General features: G+C 36.9%; 1 protein-coding gene across 3 annotated transcripts in view; it reads right to left on the reverse strand.

The window, feature by feature from the left end:
• lhfpl4a (LHFPL tetraspan subfamily member 4a) overlaps positions 1 to 24,500 on the reverse strand; it is a 75,576-nt gene that overhangs the window by 1,913 nt on the left and 49,163 nt on the right. The window contains exons 2-3 of one of the 3 annotated variants that reach the window (XM_015348364.2): positions 15,456 to 15,692; positions 5,422 to 5,438 (exon numbers count right to left, since the gene is read on the reverse strand). In XM_015348364.2, coding sequence (XP_015203850.1) covers positions 5,422 to 5,438; positions 15,456 to 15,692 — 254 coding nt within the window. Of the gene's footprint in view, positions 1 to 5,421; positions 5,439 to 10,042; positions 10,140 to 15,455; positions 15,693 to 24,500 lie in introns of all 3 variants that reach the window. The other 2 variants (XM_015348362.2, XM_015348365.2) reach the window with 2 other exon arrangements.

Raw genomic sequence — 24,500 nt, forward strand, 5'->3', positions numbered from 1 at the left:
TTCTGTGTATAACAGGAATTCTACTCTAAGGAAGATATGGCATGACCTGATTTTATTAATTATTTATGTCTGAAGGAGCATTGTACTAACATTGCTCATGCATTTTAAGACTAACTGGATTAAGAATAACCAGGTGTTCAAAGCTGTCGCTGAAAGCAGATTTCGGCACTTTTTTTAATTCCTCTCGATGGAGGTTGAGAAAAACAGGGGGCTAAGGGAAAAAAGGCAGTCAATGAAATACATTTTGTTCCAGTAGAAAACTAGACAATTACACCCTGACAAAAAGCAACACACCTTGTAAGTGGCATCATAAAATCAGTAGGATTATCCAGGTCGAATACGTAAATAAAGACCTTATGAATGGCTATTTCTGTGACTGCAGATGTAGGAAGATGGTTTGGTTCTCTTCATGTTCATCGAGCAATAGTGAAAGCAATTTCAGGCTCTCCAAAACATTCAGGAAATGTGTTTGGGAAAGCACAAAAACAGCACTGGTGCTATGATTTGAGGGCTGCCTAAATTGCACTGATTAAGATATAGCCACTGAGTTATAATAGGGAAACTCAGGAAAAGAGTGAATGTAACACTCAAACACTCCTATATGAATTTAGGAATTTTCTCAAATGGCTGCATTTAAATTTAGAAGAGCCAATGAAAATTAAATTTGTCCAGATAAAATATCTTTAAGAATTGAGATGTGCAGATATGTCTGCAGTGAACAAAAAAATTTGTCTGAAAGTAAAGCTCCTATGAATATATTTACCATCTGTTTCTGATAAGCAGATTTAGAGCACCATATGGTATTAAAGAAGTTTGTTTTTGCTACAATGTATTAACACTTTTTTTTGCTTGTTCTCCAGTTATGAAACTTAAACATTTCAGGGTAAAATGGGTCTTTTAATAATCTTTTTGCATCACTGTTACACATGCTATGTCATGTTTTCTATGACAGAAAATTAGTTCCAGCCATTACTGGTTTGAACATGTTATGTCATTAGTCAGTGCTTGGGATTCCCCAGGCAGTAGTGCACAATTGGCAGATCACTGCCAGACTAGGGAGACTGTTTGTCATCAAGGATCTTCTTGGCTCTCAACGAGCCAGTGACTCTTGTGACTTGCTGGGCAGTTGCACGCTTTCAGTGAGTAAGAGACACAGCATTCATCCAATACCCTCTAGTTCTTCTGTGAAAAACTGAGGAGCCTGCAGATCTTCAAAAGATGAGTGACTTTGATGGGCAGTTTTGTCAAAATTGCATATCTGCGGGTACTCATTCTCAAGATGCAAGACTGTAGTATATACTGGTGGGAAACATTTTTCCCCCTGCTTAGGAAACAAAAAACATGTTTTAAGACTTTAGCAAAACATCTTTCTCAAAACAGGATGTAAAGGATGGAGTTTGATGTTGATTTTTTTTCAAATACTGAAAAAGTAAGAAAAGCTAAATTAAGTCTGGTGACAGACTGACAGATTGTTCATTGTACAATTCTGCACACATTTCTGATAATCCGAACATGACTCCAGAATTCTTTAAGATTTTTAAAATGTCATGCTCCACAAATCAAATCTTTGCTTCACTGATATCAGAAAAACAACAAGGCTCCCTCTCACTGCTGTGGTTATCAACATATAATAAAATTCAGCTCTACATTTTGTCACTTTCTCAAAGCAATATGTTACAGTCTGCACTACAAAACCTAATACAAACTTACTATTCATTTTGGCTTTATTAAATGTAAATATTTTTAAGTCAACAACAAAGGCCTTTCTAAAGTTTTACTCAATTTATTTATTTCCAGAAGTCTTTATTTATTTTGAGGTCTTATAGATGATGTTTTAAAGGGCAATTGGATCTATTTACAGCAATTATATAGACAACAAATGAATCTAGATATGATTGAAGTGCTCACAGTTGTAGTTAATAAAATAATTACTCCACAAAAGACAAATTTGACTGAAGTGAAAACTTCAAGACCCTTGTTTCCTGCAGCAACTGAAATACTCTCTGGGGCTTTTAGTAAAGTTTAGGTTCCTGTGGCACTTTGTTTACTGAACTAACATCCAATGCACATAAACAGATGCACAGGTAATTACAATGGATTGATATCTGAGCCTTTTAAAATTTAGACATGATTACAATCCAAACAAGGTCACTGTGGTATAAGACCAGTTTATATGCAGATGACATCTTATTCTGTCTCTGGCAACCAGACATTTCACTGCCATCAAAGTTGTATATCACTTGCAGAACCATTCCAAGTACAAAATTAACTGTCCTGATGAGAACTTCTGTCTTTACAGTGCAGTACAAATTAAATTTAGTCTATCTGATATTTTATCTGGGTCCATTTCAAAGACAGGCAAGCTGCTGATCTTTTCACCCTTTACACCCTCCTGTAGAACAACCATCAGAGCTTACCTTTCATTCAACCAAATAAGAGCAAACAGCTTTCAATAACTCTAGTTTACAGTGTCTTGAAAACATACAGAACCGATATACAACTAAAGATCTCCTCTACCGTGTCAAGGAGACCTCTAATACAAAGTGACATTAAGATATATAGCTAACACCTCAGTCAATCAGGAAGTACAGCATGTCTTTAAAAAGAAGTGTGAATTTAGTATTTCCCTTTGTGTTCCCTCTGGTTTTTTTTTTTCCTGTAGAAAAGTCCATTTCTAACAACTGTCATTCAACAGTGGTGTGTTGATACCCTTATTATTACAATATACATCAGAATAGAGTCTGAGGCATTGCAATATGGGCGTGCACAGGGTTCGAATTTTTGCTTTTGCTTGCATGCACTTCTTTCAGGAGAAATTAATAATTTCTGCAGAAATCTGAGGAGGAATTATGCTTAAACTTATGCATCAGTAACCATCTATGTCTGTCAAAAAAGTAAGAAGCGCCCGAGAAACTCTGGAGCACATTATGAGGATATATGCTATTATACCATATGTAAATTTATGTTCCCCATACTATTTCTCTCTCTCAAACCATTTTTCTTACTTCAAAAAGAGCAGGATAAGCTTAAACTTTCCTGTATCTCTTACTCTTACTCTTACATCCCTCTGTACTTGCTGTCGAAGTGCTACATACAAGGGCACTGCATTCTGGGAGTTCAGCTGTCTTGCCAGTTTTAGAAGCAGGCAAAACCTTTAGTTCAATTGAAAATAACTACTCCAGCAATATTAGAAACTCTGAAATAAATCAGTCAGGCTCGGTGAAATAGTCTCATATACTGTATATACATCCCGTGCGTGCAGTACAGAGAAATCACCTTGAATGCATCTTTAAAATAAATGTGAGAATTTGTTGGAAGTTTGCTGGTGTCATGAAAAAAGCAAAGGAAAATCTAACACACCAAATAAATTACACTGATTAGAGTCAGCGTGCCCCTGACTTGTCAAAGTGTCGATAGTTCAGCACATAGAGATTTTGCGCCTTATTGCAGAGAGCATCTGGAACTCCCAAGCGGAGAGTTATTAAATGAAGTATGACCAGAGAAAAACACCAACACTACATCACTGGGACAGCAAAACCCCTGTACAAGCCAACAATTCATTAAGATACCAAAGTGCTTTTCCAAAGGTGGACTTAGCAGTGACAATTAGAGTGTCTGAGCAGTCGTTTCTTCGATCTGAAGGTGGTTTCATAGTCTTGGATTATTGCATGGACAGCATTTGTTGCCACAAATTTTCAGATCTATACTTTTCAATTTATTTCTTACCATAATGCTAGAAATGTCAGCACTTTGAGACTTTCTTAATAGGAAAAGAAGTAGGCTTTGCACTTTTTTCTCTGGAGCTTTTAGTGATTTTGCTGAAAATAGAGACAACTTTAAATACTGTTTACAGGCTTAAAGGTACAAATAAATGAGAGTGACCTTCCTGTCCTGCTTGGTAGTATCATGAGCCACCTTGACTGGTGAGCTGTTACACTTGGCAATTCAGTTGCAATCTTTTAACCTACAATATTTTTAGGCTTCCCCTCCTTCATAGTGTTTATAAATGCAGATTAATGCTGGTAGTTCTCCATTGCCAGCTGTCTGTAAATGAAAATCATGTGAATTGGTCTAGTCAGAAAAAGCTTTAGAGGGCAATACAGCTTTTTTGCAGTATGCGTAGTCTGCAAGTGTCACATGTCTAGAAGCCCTATAAAAACATTAAAAACATTTCTATTAAACTGCTGGTAGAAACGTTCCAGATTCCCTCGACATTCCAGGTCTGATTGGCTACTCCAAAATTTAGCAGTTTCCAGAGGAGGGTTTCAAGTAGATCCTACACTTGAGGTGTTTATCCCCAATACATTCAGCAATAGCTATGGGAGTAAATAAAACCTGAATGGCCTCCTCTCTTCCCTGGGCTTTCTGATGTACTGAGCCTTCAAAAAGGCTTTTGAAACACCAAATAATGATGTTACCATGTCAGTAGATCAAAATGCATTAAAATGCATGATTATGTACTGTACATGAAATTAAAGTGTGCATTGGAAACTGTCCACTCTCTTCAAAGCAGAAGGTGTTTTCCCAAGAAGGTACCTAGAGCTGATTTCTGTTATTTCTGAGAGGACGCTAGTTTGCTCTAAAAATATTAGGAATGAACAGGAACAAAAGGGACCCATTTGCAGTGAATGAATGCTTTACTTTCAATGAAGGATTTCTGTGTTTGAAAGTTTCCAAAATAATATTTTAGAAAGGCAAACTTTAAGACATTCTACTTTGTAAAAACTTTGTAAAGTCAACACATCAGAGCGTTCTGGATCACAAGGAGGTATAATTGAGTCTGCAGGTACTGTCTGTCTTGTAAGCTCCCCTGAATTATAAGTGAGCAGAGCAATTAAGCAGCAATTTTAAATGTATTCTGAAAATATTTCTTGTACTTAGTTTTGGAAAAAAAAAACTTTGAAAATCTGGCAAAGTGTACTTTGCCCAGTGACAGATTAACATTAACAATGGATATGAAAAAGATATATTGTTTGCTGCAAGCTCCTGAAAAACAAACATGATGTTCACAATACTGTATTCAGCAAAAGGACAGGTGGTGTTGTTTGTGATTCTGACATTTTCTCTTTACATATATTTTATTCCTTTAAACCAGTCTTGCCTGGAGGATCTTTAATATGACAAGCTTCCACCTCTTGTTTTCAAAAATGCCCCCCAGTAGGAGAAGAGACTAAAAAAAGACTGCGTAACTGCAGTGAGAGCCCAGCTCATATGACCAGATGCATTTAGCTCAAGCGCAGTTGGTGATGACATGTAAATATTGAACATGACATCACATTAGCCAAAGCGATCACACACAAACTTAGTAAACCACACAGTAATAGACCTGGACAAGAAAGGTAATGCATTGTCAGGACACTGCCACACAACTGCTGTACAACAACGACGCACTACACATCACACCCAATATTGTGAACTTACCCGTGAAACTGCCAAATCTGCAAAGATAGAATAGAAATTACATTTTTAGTTTTGCGGTAACAAATGGATTTTTTAGGACTAAAGTAACCATGGACTGTATTCATGAATTATTTCTCTTTAATTTCTTCTGAAGTCTTTTTGCACTGTACATTTTAAGGAATCAGGTATATCAGCATGTATTGTGGTTTAGGGCAACAACAAATACCAGCTATTTTCCGGAGAGTGGCTACTGTATATAGTCTACCTGAAAGTTTTACGACAACAGTAGGTTTCCAAAATGTGATTAACATTACTGTGCTTGCACACATCAACCACAGCCTGTCGTGAAAACTTGTTTTGCTGTTTTCACAAAAGCATTTTGGAAAAGGTGACATTGATCAATGGCGACTGATCTTTTCTGGGGATTTTCATTAGAAATTTTCAGAATTCTGAGAGACTGAGAGAGCCTGAATTAATATATCAGATACACTGTGAGGCCAGTGGCTATTCAAACTATTAACAGCTTTTCTTTCCAACTTTGGAAAATTCATTGTAGACACTGCTGATGTATTTTAAGAAATCTCTGAGCAAGAGGAGACATTTGATTTGGTTTCTGAAGTATTTTTCTGTTCACTTGGAAGTTTTTGGGTGGTTATAAGGCGTACATATTAATTTGTGAAATTATCTACAGCAATAAATATTCTGGAGAGCTCTTATTAACAAGGAATTAGAGTATAAGCATTGCTGTAGCTCAGATAATTACTCATCATCAATGTTTGAAAGCAAAAAATGATATAGGGAATCCATCTACACACTGTAGGTACATCTATTGGTATATCAAATACTATACATACTAGCACATAAATCTCATAGACTTACTTTTCTTTCCCCTGACGGAACTCGCAAAATAATTAAGGTCTCCAGCATTTCATTACAGGAGATTACACGAGAGTAAAAAAAGACTCCTGCAAAAGGAGGGAAAATCCATTCTTTGTGGATGCCTTTCCGCAGATGTAGGTTCAGAAGAATTGTGTTTTTAATCCTATTGCGTATTGAACCTAGTAAACATGGAAAACTGTGAGGCTGTTGGCAGAATGACAGAAGCAAAGCCCTCAAAACTCTTTAGAGTCTGTAATATTTGTCCTTTCATTTGAAATCTCAGACAAAAGGTCATATAATTAGCATGGCAGTCATCTCACCTCATGCTGAAATACAGTAGGTAAAATGTCTTATTACCAGTAGTGGTAGTGGGCATGATTTCACAGGGTGAACAGTAACGTAATGCAACTGTAAGTTTACATTCTTTGATTTATTTTAACTACATTTAACTGTAGTATGAAACTTCCACTGCAATTCACTGTGCAGGCACTGTGTTCCTCTCCAGTCTAATTCCCTGCATCATTACTCAATCATTAAGGTATTACTGATTAGAGACCTGGCTTGCTTGTGAACAGATAAGAAAGCACAATACAAAAAATGTTATGTGAAACAGTATGATTTCTAAATGATTGCAAGTATCATTTGTTCATAATGGCATATACGTTATATCCATTGGACATGCTTTGAACACAGATTCATCCTAGCAAGCATTACTCCAAAGAGTAACACCAACAGTGAAGCTGGATTGTAGAGTTTACCCCCACTTTATTGTCCACAAAGTGCTGGTATAATTTTACACTAGTACCTCTTTAAAAGTTATTTTTTCTTAGATTTTCCTTAAAGGGTACTGCAGTGATACAGTTTGCAAATGTCCACTGTCAGTACAGTTAGATCTAAATAACAGAAAACAAATACTGAACATGTATTTTGCTTATATTGACATTAAAAAATAATGTATGATCCAAAGTAGCTTAAAATTCAACTGGAGAAGGTGACACTCAAATATTCTGGAACTCCCTTAAAACAGTAAATTGAGAAATATAACTTTAGTTACTTAATTTTGCAGAAGAATTAATTTATTTCATGAATATATAAGATTTTTAGTCAATTTAATAAGATTAATTAACAGATTCTAACAGTTAAGGCCATGATATATTTTGACTTTAATTCATTGCTACCTTTTAAGCTGCATCAGACAGATTTCCACTACAAACTATAACAAACTCTAAAAGGATTATATCTCAGTGATTGACCTGCAAGGTATATGAATTTGTACAGGTAGTGTGCACAGAGGTGGGGGTTTAACACTTAATTGTGTTGGCTATATTTTTCCATACAACAAAAAAGAAATGTCATAATCGATTATATGGAATAAGAATGGAATGGTGATGTAAATATACTCATTCTTTCTTTCTTTGCTGATGGAGCAAAGCTTACATAAAGACCAAAAATCTATATTAAACTTTAATTTCGTTTTACTTTCCTTTGTGACCACCAGAGGGCATTATTTTAATCACTTAAAATAGTGATCCAATAGTCTCTGCAAACCAATACTGTTCTTCAACAATGGTTAAGATCACAGGTTTAATTCAAACACGCCACACATACTGTACTTTATACAGTAGACTGAGCAAAACTTGTAAGGGAAAGCAATGTCAACATTTTACCTTAAATTGTAGAGAGATAAGAAATGCAATATTAAAATTTCCACAAAAACTGTTAGAGGAAGGTTCTGTTTTATAACATAATTTGTACTTATTAATCAGAAGTTCAAAATAACGAATCTGCATTTTTTTGTATTTCTTATACTCGTACACACTTTATTGCATTTAAATCTGAAAGCATAGCTTGAATGTCTCACCTAATACTGCTGAGAAAACAAGAAACTGCTGCATAATAAAGGCTGCATGCAGGTCACCTTTACTGAATCAAATCTGAGGGAAGCCCCTTGCTCAAAGCACAGCAGTACACATTTGATTTCAATGCAAAAAAAACAGAGCTATGTCCAGATCGCTAACCACTGCTTATTGACAGCACTACACTATATGTGCAAGGAAGGGATGATAAAAGAAATGACATTCAGCATTATGTAAAGAGCATGCTAATTCTTGGGTGAGCCACTATATTCCCATGAATAAAAACATCCATCTCTCCATTTTATGTTTAGCCTGATTTTTAACTGAAATTGCTATGTGAATTTAAGATTTATAGATGCATGCTGCTGATTCTTATAATTACAAGACTGTGTGGCAGAAAGTAAGGGTGCCATTCATTACAACATACTGCAAAAGAGAAAAAGTGAGCTTTAAATACACATCAGTGGAAACTTTACACATTTATAATAATAATAATAATAATAATAATAATTACACTTATTTTCTGGACACTCCACTCAAAGCGCTTTACAGGTAATGGGGACTCCCCTCCACCACCACCACCAATGTGCAGCATCATGCACAAACTTGTTTTTTATGAGACAAGTATTATTAATATTTATGTAAATTCGAAGAAAATACAACAAAACATACAACTCCAGACAACTGTGACAGATTTACTGTACAATAAGAGAGTCCAATGTTCTTAATATTGTGAAATGTGATTTGCAGTGCTGAAGGTGCAAATACAAAACTAGTACAATCAGACCATGATAACTGAAATGTTCTTTTTAGCATTATACTAATAATTAATGTCAGAAGAGTAATGAAGAATATAAAATAAGACTGTCATTCATTTTACAGTTGAGCATTTTGTCATTAATGTGCAGAGCATTTTAAAGGAGCTAGGTACTGTATATAATATCATTTTTAATATCAAGTATCTATATATTTGTACAGGTTTCTGAAGCATTAAAAAAAATATATCAAGATATTGGATTAAATATTTTCTCCCCGTAATCCCTGTTGGACTTGGAATTCATGAGCCACTGTATGTTCATAAAGAGCTGAGTTCTTCAATATCTTTGATGACATCATTCCGGCATATCAGGATGTCATAAACTATGCATCTACAGGGGTTATGGGAGACATGTGCAGATTAATATTTTAACATTTCTATAAGACAATAATGATTCTAACAGATTTTATTATGTGCAGGACACATGTAAGCCTTACACCCTGCCTCAGTCTACAACTATATACAGTATAATACGTGCAGTCTTCATTTCAACCACATACAAAACACCAATACAGGAGACAAACAGGACAAAATCAGAAATGGCCAGCTCTTCTCTGGCTGTGTGGAGACAACACAGCTTTTTTTAACGCAATGTCAATTTAGGGAAGACTAGGAAGAAATGTGTTTTGAAGAGGAGCACGCAATTTGTTAAACTGAGTTGTGTCAATTGCTTTCTAGTGGTTTTTATTTGAACAGACTGCCTGCTTGACTTGTAAAAATGAGATTGATTCAAGTGTTTAGAAAATTATGATTGATAATTAGTATCTTATATACTGCTTTTTGGTCCTCCAAGACAAGGGTTTGTTACTTTTGCTTAAACCATATGACTAATAACAACACTGAAGCATCGACAAATGCAATATTCATAAATAGATGGTACCATTCAGTCCGAGCAGCTCTGCCTAGAATTAGGGCTTTCAGAAATAAAGCTACTGCAAATATCTGCTCAAGCAAATCAAATAAACGCAACTCTAACCCTCTTCGAAAAAGGAGTTTATACAGTAAAATGGTTCATGCTTATGTATATAGCATAAACTGCAAATTAAACAAATAAATGAAATGAAATACAAGTGGAAAAAAATGCACAAACATTTTTGTGACACAGGTGCTGCAGAGTGAGGAAGGCTCAGGGGAGACAAGGCCTCTCATCCTTTGGAATCTGATGGGTAACCATGGAAACCTCCCCACTAAAATGGAGAAAAAAAGCGTGAAGAAACTGTTTTAGGCAGGTCAAGGATCCTGTGATTGCATGTTATCTTACAAAATGGATCGAACCAATTAGCAGAGAACCCAATCTAATCAAAGGTGCTGTGTCAGATTCTGAATATGTCTTCTTGACTGACTTTGTTTTTTAGTTTTTGTAGTTTCCTTATTCAAACTATACCAGATCATACCTGCAATTCATACTTTATTGAATGTGTGTTAGAAGCATTTTCAAAGGCACCAGGACCTAATTTGTAGACCTCACATATAAGCCGGTTATTTTATTATTAAACATTTGCTTGTTTATCAATGATTTATTATGCAAACTCATTTGCTAAAGATTTGCTTCTTTCACCGTTAAGGGGAGTTTTGTAAAGAACGTTCAAAGGTTCCTACCAGGAAGCAAAGCTCAAACACTGATTGGAGAAGACTTATTTAAAAATATTTATTTTATGCCCCATTTTTCTGTTTCAGCTTTGGATACTATTTCTAAAGCCCCTTTTCCCAGAATACATAGATAATGTTAAATAAATTGTACTAGCCAAGAAAGCAAAGAGTAAATCACACAGAATGCATACACCAACAATACAAAGAAGACAAAGCCTACGAACTACACCTTTTAAGTTCATAATTCACAATTGTGGGCACCCATAAGAAATTGTACCATGGTATACAGTACGAGTACCATGGTACTTATACCATGGTACATGTACTATGGTACTGTCAAAAATACCAGGGTACAATACCATAGTACTGGTACCATAAATGTACCATGGTACAATTTCTTATGGGCATCAGAGGTGTAAATCTAATCTCCTGGAGAGCTGCAGTGTATTAGTGTCTGCTCACACAGGACTGTGAATTGCCACACTAAAAGATGACCTCAGAATTACAAACTGCCCGCTTCTTTTCCTCACTTGAAATTTCCTGATTTTTTTAATCATATTACCTCAAGTAAAATTTCCAAATCAGATGCTATTATGATGTACACTTTGGCCATATCTGCGTTACTTTACCCTGATGATAAAAATTAAAATGGAAATCTGTACAAGCCAAGAAAATAAATTCCTACTTGACCACCAAATATTTCAGAATATTTGGTTTATTTCTTGCACATCTCTTACAAAAGAACCTCATATTTTATTCTTTAGTACCCCAGTACTGTAAATGGATAATTTCAATGCTCCTTTTAAGCTGCTTAAATCTTTCATGCACCTCGTGCTCAGAAGTATATGCCCTTTAAATTGTCCGTAGTAATAAGCTTTAAACATTTTAAAATATATCTACTTGAAGAAATGAAGGAACAGTAAAAATTCTACACAAATCCTCACTTTTCAGCCACTGATATGTGTGTTTTGAGAACATATCTGCAAAAAAGCAATAAATATTAGTAGCTGACAACTCAGATGTCTTTCTGTCACTGAGTTTGGAGCACACCAGCCTGCTTATTTAGGGGCTAATTAAAAAGCACTGGAACATCTTGCTGAAGGGCTAATTGGCAGTTTGCTTGTTAAGGGTTCCAGGGCTGAATATAGTCAAGGGAGCAGCAATCAGTCAGTTTTTTAAACTGGGCAAGGAGAAATAAGGTTCCTCTTTCGAGACAGCATGAAAGCAAAGGTTGTGTAGGTGCTGGAAAGAATGCATTAAATGCATGATATGTTGAAGCCCCCTAGACTGTTTCTTCTTGTAGTTAATTTAAGGCTTTTTTTTACAAAGCTGGAGCTCTAGTGGAGGGGTGTTAAATTCTATTGTTGAGATATGTTCTGCCTGAATTGGATAGCTTCAGCATTTTTGACAAGCACACATTCTCAGTCAAACCAATCAAACATTTATTAAAACATGTAACAATCTTGCAGGACTCCACTTCCTTTTTTGAAAACAGAGATCTATAAAAAATGTGGAATATGAAAACAAAAGGTTAAAACATCACAAAAACCATGGAAGAAAAACAAACCCCCAAACAACCAAAAAGCAGAAATGGCTAAATCAGCAGAACTGTTCAATAAGTCAGACCAAAAAGCGCATCATTGCTTTGAGGGATATGCCAAAGGCATCTAAATTTCAATTTCAGAACAGTGTGTCTAGTCCAATCATAGAGAATTCGGTGTTCCAGATGTCCATATCTTCTGAGGCAGATGTGACAAAACGTGCTGTGTCACAAGGAAACCATAAAGACGAGATAACATATTGGAATGCAGCTTTAGAATAAAAGACAATAAAGCCAGCATTTGTCATTATGTCCATGAAGTATTACAGTTTCTGAATTACGAATAAGGTGTGTATCCTACAGTAAGTCCTCAGCTATAAAATACCTTGAAAATAAGTTCAGAAGTAAAATTGAAGAGCTATGTTTCCCTTGTCATATGACGATTAATGTGTGTCCCAATAGCAGCATGAAAATTCCAATGAATCTTTGTCAACTATTTTTTTCGCAAGCCCATTATGAAGAAGATTACGCTCAATTCTATGTACAGTAAGTAACAACTGACTTTGCTGAGCTCTTTAAGAATTGACATCTCTAGTTATGCCCTTAATAGACATTATAAACATGCTACAGCATCCTTTAATGCCACACACTCATTACACTGCATTGGAACCCATTAGGCATTAGGACCAATCACAATTCTGAAGAAGTCTGCACAGCCTTCCACCATTCCACCTTTATGGACTTCCTCATGCTTTATCACCCACTCCAAGACCTAGTTATCTACTGTACTGCAGGTATTCCCACCTTCCTGGGATCTCAGTGCAAATAAATGGGACAATCAGGCACCCAGACTAGGCAGACTCCTGAATTATGTATATGTATCTCCATTCTTATGGAGACTCGACTCAATTAAAAAGCTTACTAATATTTTACAGTTTTATTTGACTTCAATTTTATGTTCATTTTAAGCAGCATTATAATAATCATTAATTATTAGCTCCATGCTTTTGCCTTGAACTGAAATAATTTTGAAGTGCATTTTGTTTATTTGAAACCATCACTAATTCATGAATACTGATACGGTCTGCAGCTCAAAATTTAATATTTTGCATGTTTAAATTTAACTGTATAGCATTTCTACTAGAACTCCAACAGCAGAAAAAAAATGTATTAATATTAAAACCATGGATTCCGGAAAGGAAGCATTAGTGTTTGTGAAAGTTATTTTTTGTCCTTCTTACAAGGGACTATATATATATACAAGGGATAGTGTGTATATATATAATTATGTTGATACATTATAGTTACCTGTAAAAACTGTTTCAAAGAACACAGAAGCATATAAACGTGGACGTATTTACTTAGGATAAGAAGTTACTGTAATTATATAGGCATTGTAATTATTTTAAATATCATTTTGAGCATTACACAGATGCACACCATACAGTTAATAGCCCCAAAGGGTAAAGGTATTCGTATCCCTGTAGTGAAACACTTGAGTGATGGAAAGTAAAGGCCTGTGATCCACAAAACAGAGTAATGGGAGTACACTCCCACTGAAGCACTTTTTTATGATCGTAGTTTATGAAACACAGTCACCATAAATTTATTGCAGTCAGCAATGTGTGAATATAACTCTCTGTAATAGGAAAATAAATCTGCAAGGAGAACACTTTGAGTTCTAATAATAGGCTGAAAGGGGAAATTCTGCAGCATACAAAGAACTGGAATACAGCAGACTTAAAAAAAACATGTACTGTATATTAGTCTTGATCTTGATGCAGATTATTAATGTAAGGGTTAACCATAGTGACTAATGTTTCTTTAACAACTGAAGGTCAAGAAGTGTCAAATGACTCAGCATTGTGTTATTTTTAGTGCTTCACGAAGATGCGTTAACAGAAACACAAGTTGCAGCCACCAAAGACCAGCCACCAATATGTGACCTCAGTCAGCATATACAGTAATTGCTCAAAGTAGGAATTAAAGATTTTTCCCCAATTTATAATTGTATACTTCCATTTCACAGCTTCTAACATCATTCTTTTATGTCTGACAGAAACCCATAATAATTTAAACCTGAATACTGCGATAGCGGTGACTGTTTATAACCTTAAAACGCGCTTGAGTATATTTCACAGGAATGTGGAGTCACCACATTCCTGGTGTCCTGACACAATCACGATTAGAACATAAAAACACACATTGAGGGACCAAGCATATACTTAGAAGAGGCCACTGGACCTGTTTTCTCATTCTGAAATACTGTACATTTTTGATTGAAGAGCCTCTGCTATATTAAGATCCTAGATGTGGTAAAGTAGCTTGTTCTGCATATCTTTGCTCAGCAAAAAGCTTCCATTATTTTAAAAACATATTGCTTTTCCTCTACTCTGGCCCTGGTCTGTGTGATTTCATTGCAGTGCAATATAAAGTCATAAAGGAAGCTTGCTATAAAACACAACATTTTTGAAGAGATGTGTGTGTGTGTCTTTTAATAAAGCTTATAATGATTCTAAATGTGTGCCAGGTAAAAATGAGTACTGTTCATAATGGAACAGAACTTTATTTATATGGCACCTTTTAAAATGCCTGCCATGGAAAAGGAATGTGTTCTAAACCAGAATGCACAATGAAGCATGCATCTTAATAAACATGTAACGCTTACAGGTTAGAAATTTAGAAAAGTCTTTATTTTTTTACATGAACAAAAACTATAATGCATTTACTACATCTTTTAAAGTTCTTAGAATTTATTCTATGTCAAATGTTGCAGGATCATCGATTCCCAAGCACATTTCATATTCAAAGAATTGAAAATGGTTTACTTTTAAACATACAGTACAGCACCAAATAGCAATCTAAGTGAAAGGATTTGTCATTGTAAAATAATCCTCATCTTTATGACCATCAGGTGTGTTTCAACAGCGAAAAATCAAGTGAAACAAAAGAAATTATGCGAAGCATGATTTCAAAATAACCTAAAACCCAGAGAACAGCTGATCGTCATTATATATCCACAGCTGAAGATAAGAGTATAACCATTGAAATAAAAGCTATAAGCAGTTTGGATTCATTGCCTATTCAGTCATCTTGAACCTGGAGAGAAGTGGAGTTGAGAGGATTCCATTGGAGCAACTCTTGCAGAGATAATATAGTGGATCATATTGGACACTTAGCTAAGTCTGTCAAGAACAATTAGATAAAGTCACCACTTAGCATTGATTATGTTGCATCAGTGGGTTTGCATCCTGTTCAACCAACAGTTGGACCGCTGGAGTCATTCTTATTGATCCTTTACCAATACAACATGATATAATTTTGCCCAGTTGCCGAAATGACTCTTCCACACAGAAGCCACAGCATGCCCTACCTTTGTTGTCAGCCTTCAGCTCCTCCTGCAACAGGTCATTTTGCCTGTTGCCCAAAACAAAAGCGAGGAAGGAGAGGATGAGGGCATCCAGAATGCCGATGATCGCCAGGATATATGCCCAGCGCACAGAGCAGTTTCCCAGGGTGTATTTGCCAGTCTCTTCCCCACACATGTCCCTCACCACCTCCGAGTCCCAACCATCAGGGAAAATCATACAGCCCAAGACTAGGCAGACAGCTGTGGAGACAAAGAGATTAGAACAGGATCAGAAAAGCACAAAACACTGTAATGTTCTAGTACTGGAGAAGCATGACAAAACTGTACATTTTAGATATTGGAAACATTACTAATGATAATGATAAAGATGATAGTGAGAATATACAATATGACAGTTTAACTCAACTAAAAGCAGTGGGGTCTCATAGAACTAGTATCACAAATGAAGATGCCAGACTAAAGTTAATCAAATTAAGGGATATTGAGATGAATCTTTCAATAGCTGACTTAAAAAAAAATGTTTAGCAATGTTATTTTGTTTCTGTTTTCTGATTTGTTGTTCACAAAGAAGCACCACTATCGATTTTTCTTTCCTGTACCCATTTTGTATATACACTGGTCTGTAAAGCAAAAAATAACCTGAAACAAAAGGGGCTTTAAACTCTCCTCTTACCTATAAAATACTAATATCCATGTCTTTTTTTATTTTTCTTTCTCAGGTGTTTAAGATATAAGAAGATACTGATTCACCCATTAAAGTGAAGCTGGTTCAACACATTTCTGGACACATACAGTATCTACCAGTGCCGTTCCTCAGTGTTAGCTATCACATTGCCTTCATCACAGCATCAATCAGATGGAGACCCAGCTGCTTCCTACGGTCTATTTGAAGGGCACACTAGTTTCAATTTGTCACTTTTATTTCTGTCATTTTTGACTGCCCGGACAAAGTGGAGAAACACAAACAAGCGGTATCCCTTCACTTGATAAAAATGCAAAGAACCCTACCCACAGCCACAAAGAAAATGACAAGCCAACGGCAAATCAAAATACAAAAGGTAAAAATCCTTTAGGACCAAACAAATGATTTATCTGCTGTTTCTTAGTGAGCAGCAAACAAAAACTTGAAGAGCATGTGGTTGTGTTCCACTAAAATACTCTTAGTCTAATCCCATCCCATTGTCTAGTAGGTCTGAGGCTCAGATGAAGGTAGTGGTGTGAGGGATTAAAATGCGGATTCTACTTCTTCTACCAGTTTTCTGTGATTAGTGACCACTGAAGGGGATGGCAGTCTATCTGAGTCCCACTCCTGAAACTAGCCACACATTACCTGTGGAGTTCTAGAGTCCTAGTCATCCTTCAGTCAATATTTTTACCTATGAGTTTACTGTGATGTGAAAATGTTATTAGAGAAGTTCTTCACTTAGGTAAAAAGGAAATTAAAAAATGTAGAGCATGATAATGGTCGAATTATTGATAAGAATTCCTACAAGTTTAATATGCTTTAAGTATTTTATAATATAGCTTCATAAAAAATTAACCTACAGCATTAAGTTCTGAACTCTCAAGCAAAAATCACTTACAGCCCACACAGACAACAATAGATCAATTATAGAAACCTTTTTTAGCAACAGAAATTACTTGTGGGAGTCTGCAACAAGCTATCTTGCCATGTTAGTGCTGATAACCTTGCGTCTTTCATGAAATGTTTGGATGAGAGCCTTGGTTCAATTAGGTACTGAAATCCAACTTAGCTTGATGAGTCAAACAGCTCCTAATCGTTAGCAACTGTTTTTACATTCTTTTTATGTCCTTATGTTCAACAACATCCACATCCCAATTATGTGGTCTCCCTGCTGGAAAGTAAGTTCATAACTTAGTCATGCAAGGTACATTCCCACTTTATTTGGTAAAATGTATTTGCTAAATGTGGACAAACATTTCTAATTATGTCTTGATTAGGACTGGTGTTTGGAGAATGGGCCAGATTGTATTGATTTGATTGTTTCAAGTTGTAGGGCATTATGAACTGAATGTAATTCAGTATATAACGACAACTTCCCAGATAAAATGTAATCAGTTGTTGTGCTCAATACAACCAAACAGTAATGAAATTTCCAAAGGATCCCCAGGCTGATAAATAAATCTCTTTCTGACAGATTCAGTTGTCAGCGTTGAAGAAATCTCCCCCCCCCCCCCCCGAGAAGAAAAGCCTTTTGCCACATGATGAATAAAAAGCCACCTGAACAAGTTGTGCTGTGGTGTCACTTGCAATATATAGTGACAGCATGACAAAGACACACAATCCCCATTACAGCGTAACAACAAACTCAGTTAGTGTTATAGCAAGGTATAGTGCTTGCTCAGCTTCCTGGCTATTATCTTGAAAGTACTGCACACAAAAATTCCCAATGGATTCTGAGTTTCATGGTTTCAATCACTCTAAGAAAGTAAACAAAAAGGTGAATCATTTGTCATTGCGGATCAACGAGACTTTGGAAACGAAACCACAAAAGAGATCACTTGCTGTCTAGAAGTTCTGTGTAAAAAGCTTCTCAAAAGATTTGTAAGAGGTAATTGCGAGAAACTGTGCATAAGAAACTTATGTTCACAGGGCTCTACAGGCCTTTTAGGAAATCATTACTGATTTTACATCGCCATCCCCAAAACAGGGAAATGATTCTATTTTGTTCAAAACACCTAACAAGTGTTTTTAAAATGCCAGTTTTTCCATTTTCCTTTCTTCATTGCAATACTAGAATTTTTCGTCATGCACATGCTACAGTACAGTATTACAGAAAGACAGAATGGGCGCACTGTCTTTGAGCAGAAAAGTTCGGCTTCCCCCACCCTTTGCCCTGTATATAAAGGGGTTCCAATGTAGTGATTAAGGCTCTGGGCTTCTAATGGGAAGTTCACACATTCAAATATCAGCTTCTCTACCTTTGACTCAGGTATTTTACTCTTTTCCCTCTAACAAACCTAGTCTTATGAATGGTTACCAAATGCAGTATGGGCATGAAAAACAGAAGACTAAGACAAGGAAGATTAAGAAAAAAAAACAACAAAGAAGAAGATTAAGAAAAAACGACAAAGAAGACAACAAAGTCTGCTTCCCTCAATTTCAAAGTCTTGGTACCATTAAGTCCCTAATTTCCAGTTGCATTTCAGATGGAGAGAGCAATATGACAATGAAGTAATGAAGAAAAATATTTCATCTGATTTTGAGGAAAAAAGAAAGCTTGACAATGTAACTGCCAATCGATGCTTTTCATTTACAAGCAGAATGCAAACACTTGTGGGCAGAAAGTGAAAAAATGGCAGAAAGTATATTAACAGAGAGTATATTCATGACAGAGAACCTAAAAATAAATGACAGGTCTGGCATACAAATACTGACTACTCTTTATGGGGAAGGAGCCAAGTGATTTTCAACAAATTATAAATGTACAACTTTCTTGTTACATTCCATTCCGACAGCATATACACAAGTCTTAATTTTAAGTAGAAAAGGGAGCTAAGTAAATTGGCCAGTGACATGCTTTTGGAGCTTTAGAACAGTCTATCTATAGGCAGGAAAGCTGTACTAGTTCTCTTCATCTAGAATTCTATCCCATGTGTCCAATTTAACTGCCATTATGCTTTCACACCCTAAGTGCACATTTATGTTCAGGTTATGTTAAACAATCATATAGAATGCATGGCAAATATTCCTTTTCTTCATCTCCATTTGATCTGGAGATCTGGTAGAAAAAAAATTGATTTATTTTGTAGAACTTTAGAATCCAAAAATTTTGCAATACTGGGTAAAAGTATCTGTCTTAAAAACTACTACATTTAAACAAAAATGTTTGGCAAGCACAGAGAAAAGACAGACACAGAACGGCTTCATACGGTCTCAACTTTAAGCAGATGAACAATATTAATAGCAGAAAGAGAACGAGGGGAAAAATCATGCCTGCGCTTTATAAATGCAGGAAAGCTCATTATTATTCCACTGCTGACTGAGAAAATGAGTAATGATTTTTATCTCAAGGTAGGCTCTTTGATCTTCCCCTCAAACGAAAGCTGAAGCTTCGGTGTGGCGAAGGTTGATTAATTATTGATAATGAATGTGGCTCTGTGAAAAGGGAGGTGGGAGGGAGAGGGGCCTGGCTCACACATCACAGCCCCTGTACATTGGCCCCATCAGGTGTTTTAAATGCTGCAGTTCTTCAGCAGTGCCTCTGGTCTAGCCAACATGCCCCACAGATGCTCAGTGCACTAGAGCTGTGAGTAAAATCAGACAGAAGAGGCCAAACACAACAACCTCCCTTTGTAAGTGGTCATAGAAAAAGGCTTTGATAATTAATCAGTGAGCCCTCTATTGACCTAGAAATTTTAATGAGGCCTGTTTAATGTTTGTTTATCCTTTACAATATGTTGTACAATCTTTTCTGTGTGAAATCCTTTTAAGGATTCTTTTTTGAAAAACACAGACAAACCTGTAAACCAACACTATTTCTTCTCAATTGTGGTCTGCATTTGAACCAACTTGGCTATTCTGCCACTACCTTCATGCCAACACAAGAGGATGGCTTTCCTCGAGCCTGCGCAATTTGATTCACACTATTCTGACACACTTTGAAAATCCCAGTTCATACAGAAGGGTTAATGTAGCCAGCAGCAATGTCACCCTGCAACTCACAACTACCAACCCACTGAAGCTCAGCAGGTGTGAGCCTGGTCAGTACGTGAATGGGAGACCTCCTGGGAAAAACTTAGGTTGCTGCTGGAAGTGGTGTTAGTGGGGCCAGTAGGGGGTGCTCACCCTGCGGTCTTTGTGGGTCCTAATGCCCCACTAAAGTGACGGGAACACCGTACTGTAAAAAAGGTGCTGTACGTCTGATGTAAAACCGAGGTCCTGACTCTCTGCGGTCCTTAAAAATCCCAGGGCATTTCTTGAAAAGAGTAGGGGTGTAACCCCAGCGTACTGGCCAAATTTCCCATTGGTCTTTACCAATCATGGCCTCTTAATAAAACCCATCTATGAACTGGTTTGTGGTGAGTGTTCTGGCGCTCTCTAGCTGCTGTTTCATCATCCAGGTGAATGGTGCTCATTGGTGGTGGTGGAGGGGAGTCCCTATTACCTGTAAGGTGCTTTGAGTGGAATGTCCAGAAAAGCTCTAGATAAGTGTATGGAATTATTATTATTATTATTATTATTATTAATGTAACATGGCTCTTTTGTTGTCATCTTGTTACATGTGTTGCAGTGGTTGGTGCTTGTTGGGCCTTATAATTGATCTTTGGGCTCGCTGGGTTTGCTCACCAGCATTTGTGCTCTGCAGGCTTAGGGGGCTAGATGATGCCTGAGAGACATTGAATTCCAAATGCATTCAAACCTCACATGCAACGTAAGCAAAGAGACAAGTGTGAGCACACGAGAAGTACATTATTTCTCTGTACTCTACTATCTCTCTGTAAATACTGTACAGCAGAAATGCATGAATCCTAGAAATGCTTGAGGTCCAAACAGAATCAGATTTTAGGTTTTGTAATAATACTCTGTGCTCTCTATACTGCACATCTAAGAAACATAATTAAGCCATAATAGATAATGGACATACTGTACAAGCAAAGCATGATTGATGAAGAAATATTCTGTAAATACAATAGGAAGAACTCCTACATGAAGATATTATCAAGCATTGAATTTACCTTCTGATTTAATGGCTCGATGGGGTGAGATCTATAAGCATTATAAAATCTGTAAACAATGTCAGATACAACCCTATTCATATGAAAAGAGAATGTTCCCATGTAAGGTGATTTAAAAAGAGAACATGGCTGCCTCCCTGTGCAAACAAAAAAGTAACATCCGCTGTGATCTACTTATAGGAAACATTTGGGACTGCGGCATCATGTGCCAGCTACCACACAGACAACATCTTGTTGCCGTAGTAACTGGAAGATTAAAAAAAGAAGTGCAAGGGTGAATACATTTTGTATTCTAAATCAGCCTTAATAGTAACTATATATCAGTACTGAGAATCTCTTTAGTCTGCTAAAAAAACCAAGGAAGAGACAACACTGACCGGTGTGAGTCTGGTCAGTACCTAGATGGGAGACCTCCTGGGAAAAACTAAGGTTGCTGCTGGAAGAGGTGTTAGTGGGGCCAGCAGGGAGCTCACCCTGCGGTCCATGTGGGTCCTCATGCCCCGGTATAGTGACGGGGACACTATACTGTAAAAAGGCGCCGTCCTTCGGATAAGACGTAAAACAGAGGTCCTGACTCTCTGTGGTCATTAAAAACCCCAGGGTGTTTCTCAAAAAGAGTAGGGGGTGTAACCCCAGTGTCCCGTCAAAATTTCTCATTGGCCCTTACCAATCATGGCCTCCTAATAATCCCCATCTATGAATTGGCTTCATTACTCTGCTCTCCACCCCATGATAGCTGATGTGTGGTGAGCATTCTGGGGCACTATGGCTGCCATCACATTATCCAGGTGGGTGCTGCACATTGGTGGTGGTGAAAGGGAGTCCCCCTTACCTGTAAAGCGCTTTGAGTAGAGTGTCCAGGAAAGCGCTATATAAGTGTAAGGAATTATTCATTATTATTATTAGTGGAAACCACCGATTGGAATGCCGAAGTATAGATCATTGCAACTTTTGTCTGGCTCTGAATAGAAAGCATGACCTATCGTCTAGCCATTGACTGGGTATAAAACTGCGCTGACATGACTTGCTTTCTTAAGCAATCATACACCGTATCTTGATGACTTTTGATTTGCTGCAATTTAATTTGTCGTTCAGACCGTGTCTGCCATGGACTGCAGACATATTCACAGGAAGTTGGGCAAGCAGATGAACTCCTGCTCGGTGGTCTCCATTATGATTATATCAGGCCTCATTTCACACTGCATGTAATATGTTTTATCACTGCAACCTCACAGCCTACACTAGTTCTCAATGGGCACTTAGTCCACTGCAATCACAGTGGTCAGTGTCACAGCTGACTACAGAAACAATTTGCCACAAAGCTGACAAACACATTATTCAAAATGGAAACCATTTAGAACTGTTCATGTAACTGAAAGATCTCATCTATATTTTGTGGTTTTGTGTTGTGTTTTTAGTTCTTACAGCCCCTTTTATGGCCACATAGCCAACTACTTAATGTGGCTGTCGTAAACCCTAATCAAATCGTAAATTCATTATGGCAAGATTACGGCCTTGTTGGCATTTAGCAGTCAAGATGTTCTGTTACATGGGCTACATGTCCGTTTGTTCTGTTTAGTCCCAATTATTTCCTAAAACATTCCCCATATCCTATCAAGCTCAGTATAACATATTAGCAAGATTAAGGTCAGGATATTATTACGAATTTTAAAGCCTGCATTTTGTCTTATTTCTGTAATTTGGGTTTAGTGTGGTTACACGTTTCAGGTAATTACTCCATTTACCCAAAAGTCATCATTTAATTGGACCTCCTCTTCATTTCTTGAAAAGCTGGGTCTTTAATTAAAACAATGAAGCATTTATTAGACATAAGACAATTTAACTATGGATGGTTCTTCTTTCAGAAATCTCCAGAAAAAGCAAGTGCTTCCTACAAGTTATCATACACAGACCTCTGCAAAATGCAGGCAGCCACTTCATGTCAAAGGCCCATAAACTGCACTTGACAATGCCTACCTTACATTCTGAGTCCCACAACGCAGACATATCTTTCCTGCATTGCTGAATGCAAATAAAAGAAGCTTAGAAATGTGGACAGGGCTGAGAACTAGAGTAGAATATGTTTCCTTGGCTATGAAACATTCTATCTCCAGGCTCCAATTCGGGCCAGAGAAAATGCAGATATATCCCCATCGTCCGTGTGCTGATTTGACTTGTCTCAGCTTCCTAAATTAATAATTGCAATTCAGCCCCATTGCTAATCTGCCTAATTATCCAAAAAGGCTGGACTAAAGTATGGCTGCCGATGCTGACAGAGGCACCTGACAATCAGCAGATTGTTTTCTGCAGCACCTCATCAATCTCCGAACAAAACATAAACCACCCTTTACCCTCAACTCCGTGCACCAGTGGAGAACTCCATTTGTGTATCTGGCACTTTGATTGACAAAACTACTCTTCTGCCTTTTTTGGATCAGTTGAAGGTTAATATATCCTGCCTGAAAGCACAGAAGTGTATAGACTCTCCATGGGTTAGTGTACCAAACCTTAACAAGTGTATTCAATTACTCTATACTGTAGGTCTACAGTATGTGAATTTTATATGCCGAACAGCACTGAAAATTGGTGTGGTGCTTCACGCATTGTGTGGACAAGAACAGTAATCCTTTCATGTGGGACTGAAGATACAGTAATTTGTCTGGGGGAGTCACAGGATGTGGGTTTGCTATGATACTTTCTTAGGGATCAATCAAGGACAGTCTATGCATGCTCAGTGAATTTCATGTCTGTTTTGTGTAAGGACATAGTCGCACTTGGACAAGAGCAGAGCAGCACGCATGAGGTATTTTTTCCTTGCATACCAATAACTCTGATTTAATGACCCAAACACTACACTATGTGAAAGGATTATAACTTTTATTTTCTAGTTCCTGTCCCTGTAAATATTGATAAATATTGACAAAATCATGCTTTCCCCCCAACTCTTTATAATAACTATTTTTCTATAATGCTCTTTGATTTTAATTTAACAACGCCCTGTTGTAACAGGGGTTTACAAAGTGCGGTAAAATGACAATCACTATGAAAAGTCACTCTGTAAAAATGATGGATTGAGTGACAGTCAGAATAACTGGGTAATGAAGTAATTAATGAGTCATTGAGTCATAAAAGGTTAGAACAGTTGTAGCCGACCCTTGTTCTAGAATGCTACAGTCCAGCAAATCTTAATCTTGCCCTTAATCCATCAACGTATAAAGCTTTCAAACTTTAATCGAAATTAAATTGCTCCAAGTTTTTAGAAATTGTTTAAGAATTGCGCATAAATCATGCTGGATTGTGAGCTTCGTGAAGTTGCCCCCCTACAGACAGGACAGGAGATGAAACCCA

Source organism: Lepisosteus oculatus, chromosome 4 (assembly GCF_040954835.1).
Source record: "Lepisosteus oculatus isolate fLepOcu1 chromosome 4, fLepOcu1.hap2, whole genome shotgun sequence".
NCBI classification, from domain to species: Eukaryota; Metazoa; Chordata; class Actinopteri; order Semionotiformes; family Lepisosteidae; genus Lepisosteus; species Lepisosteus oculatus.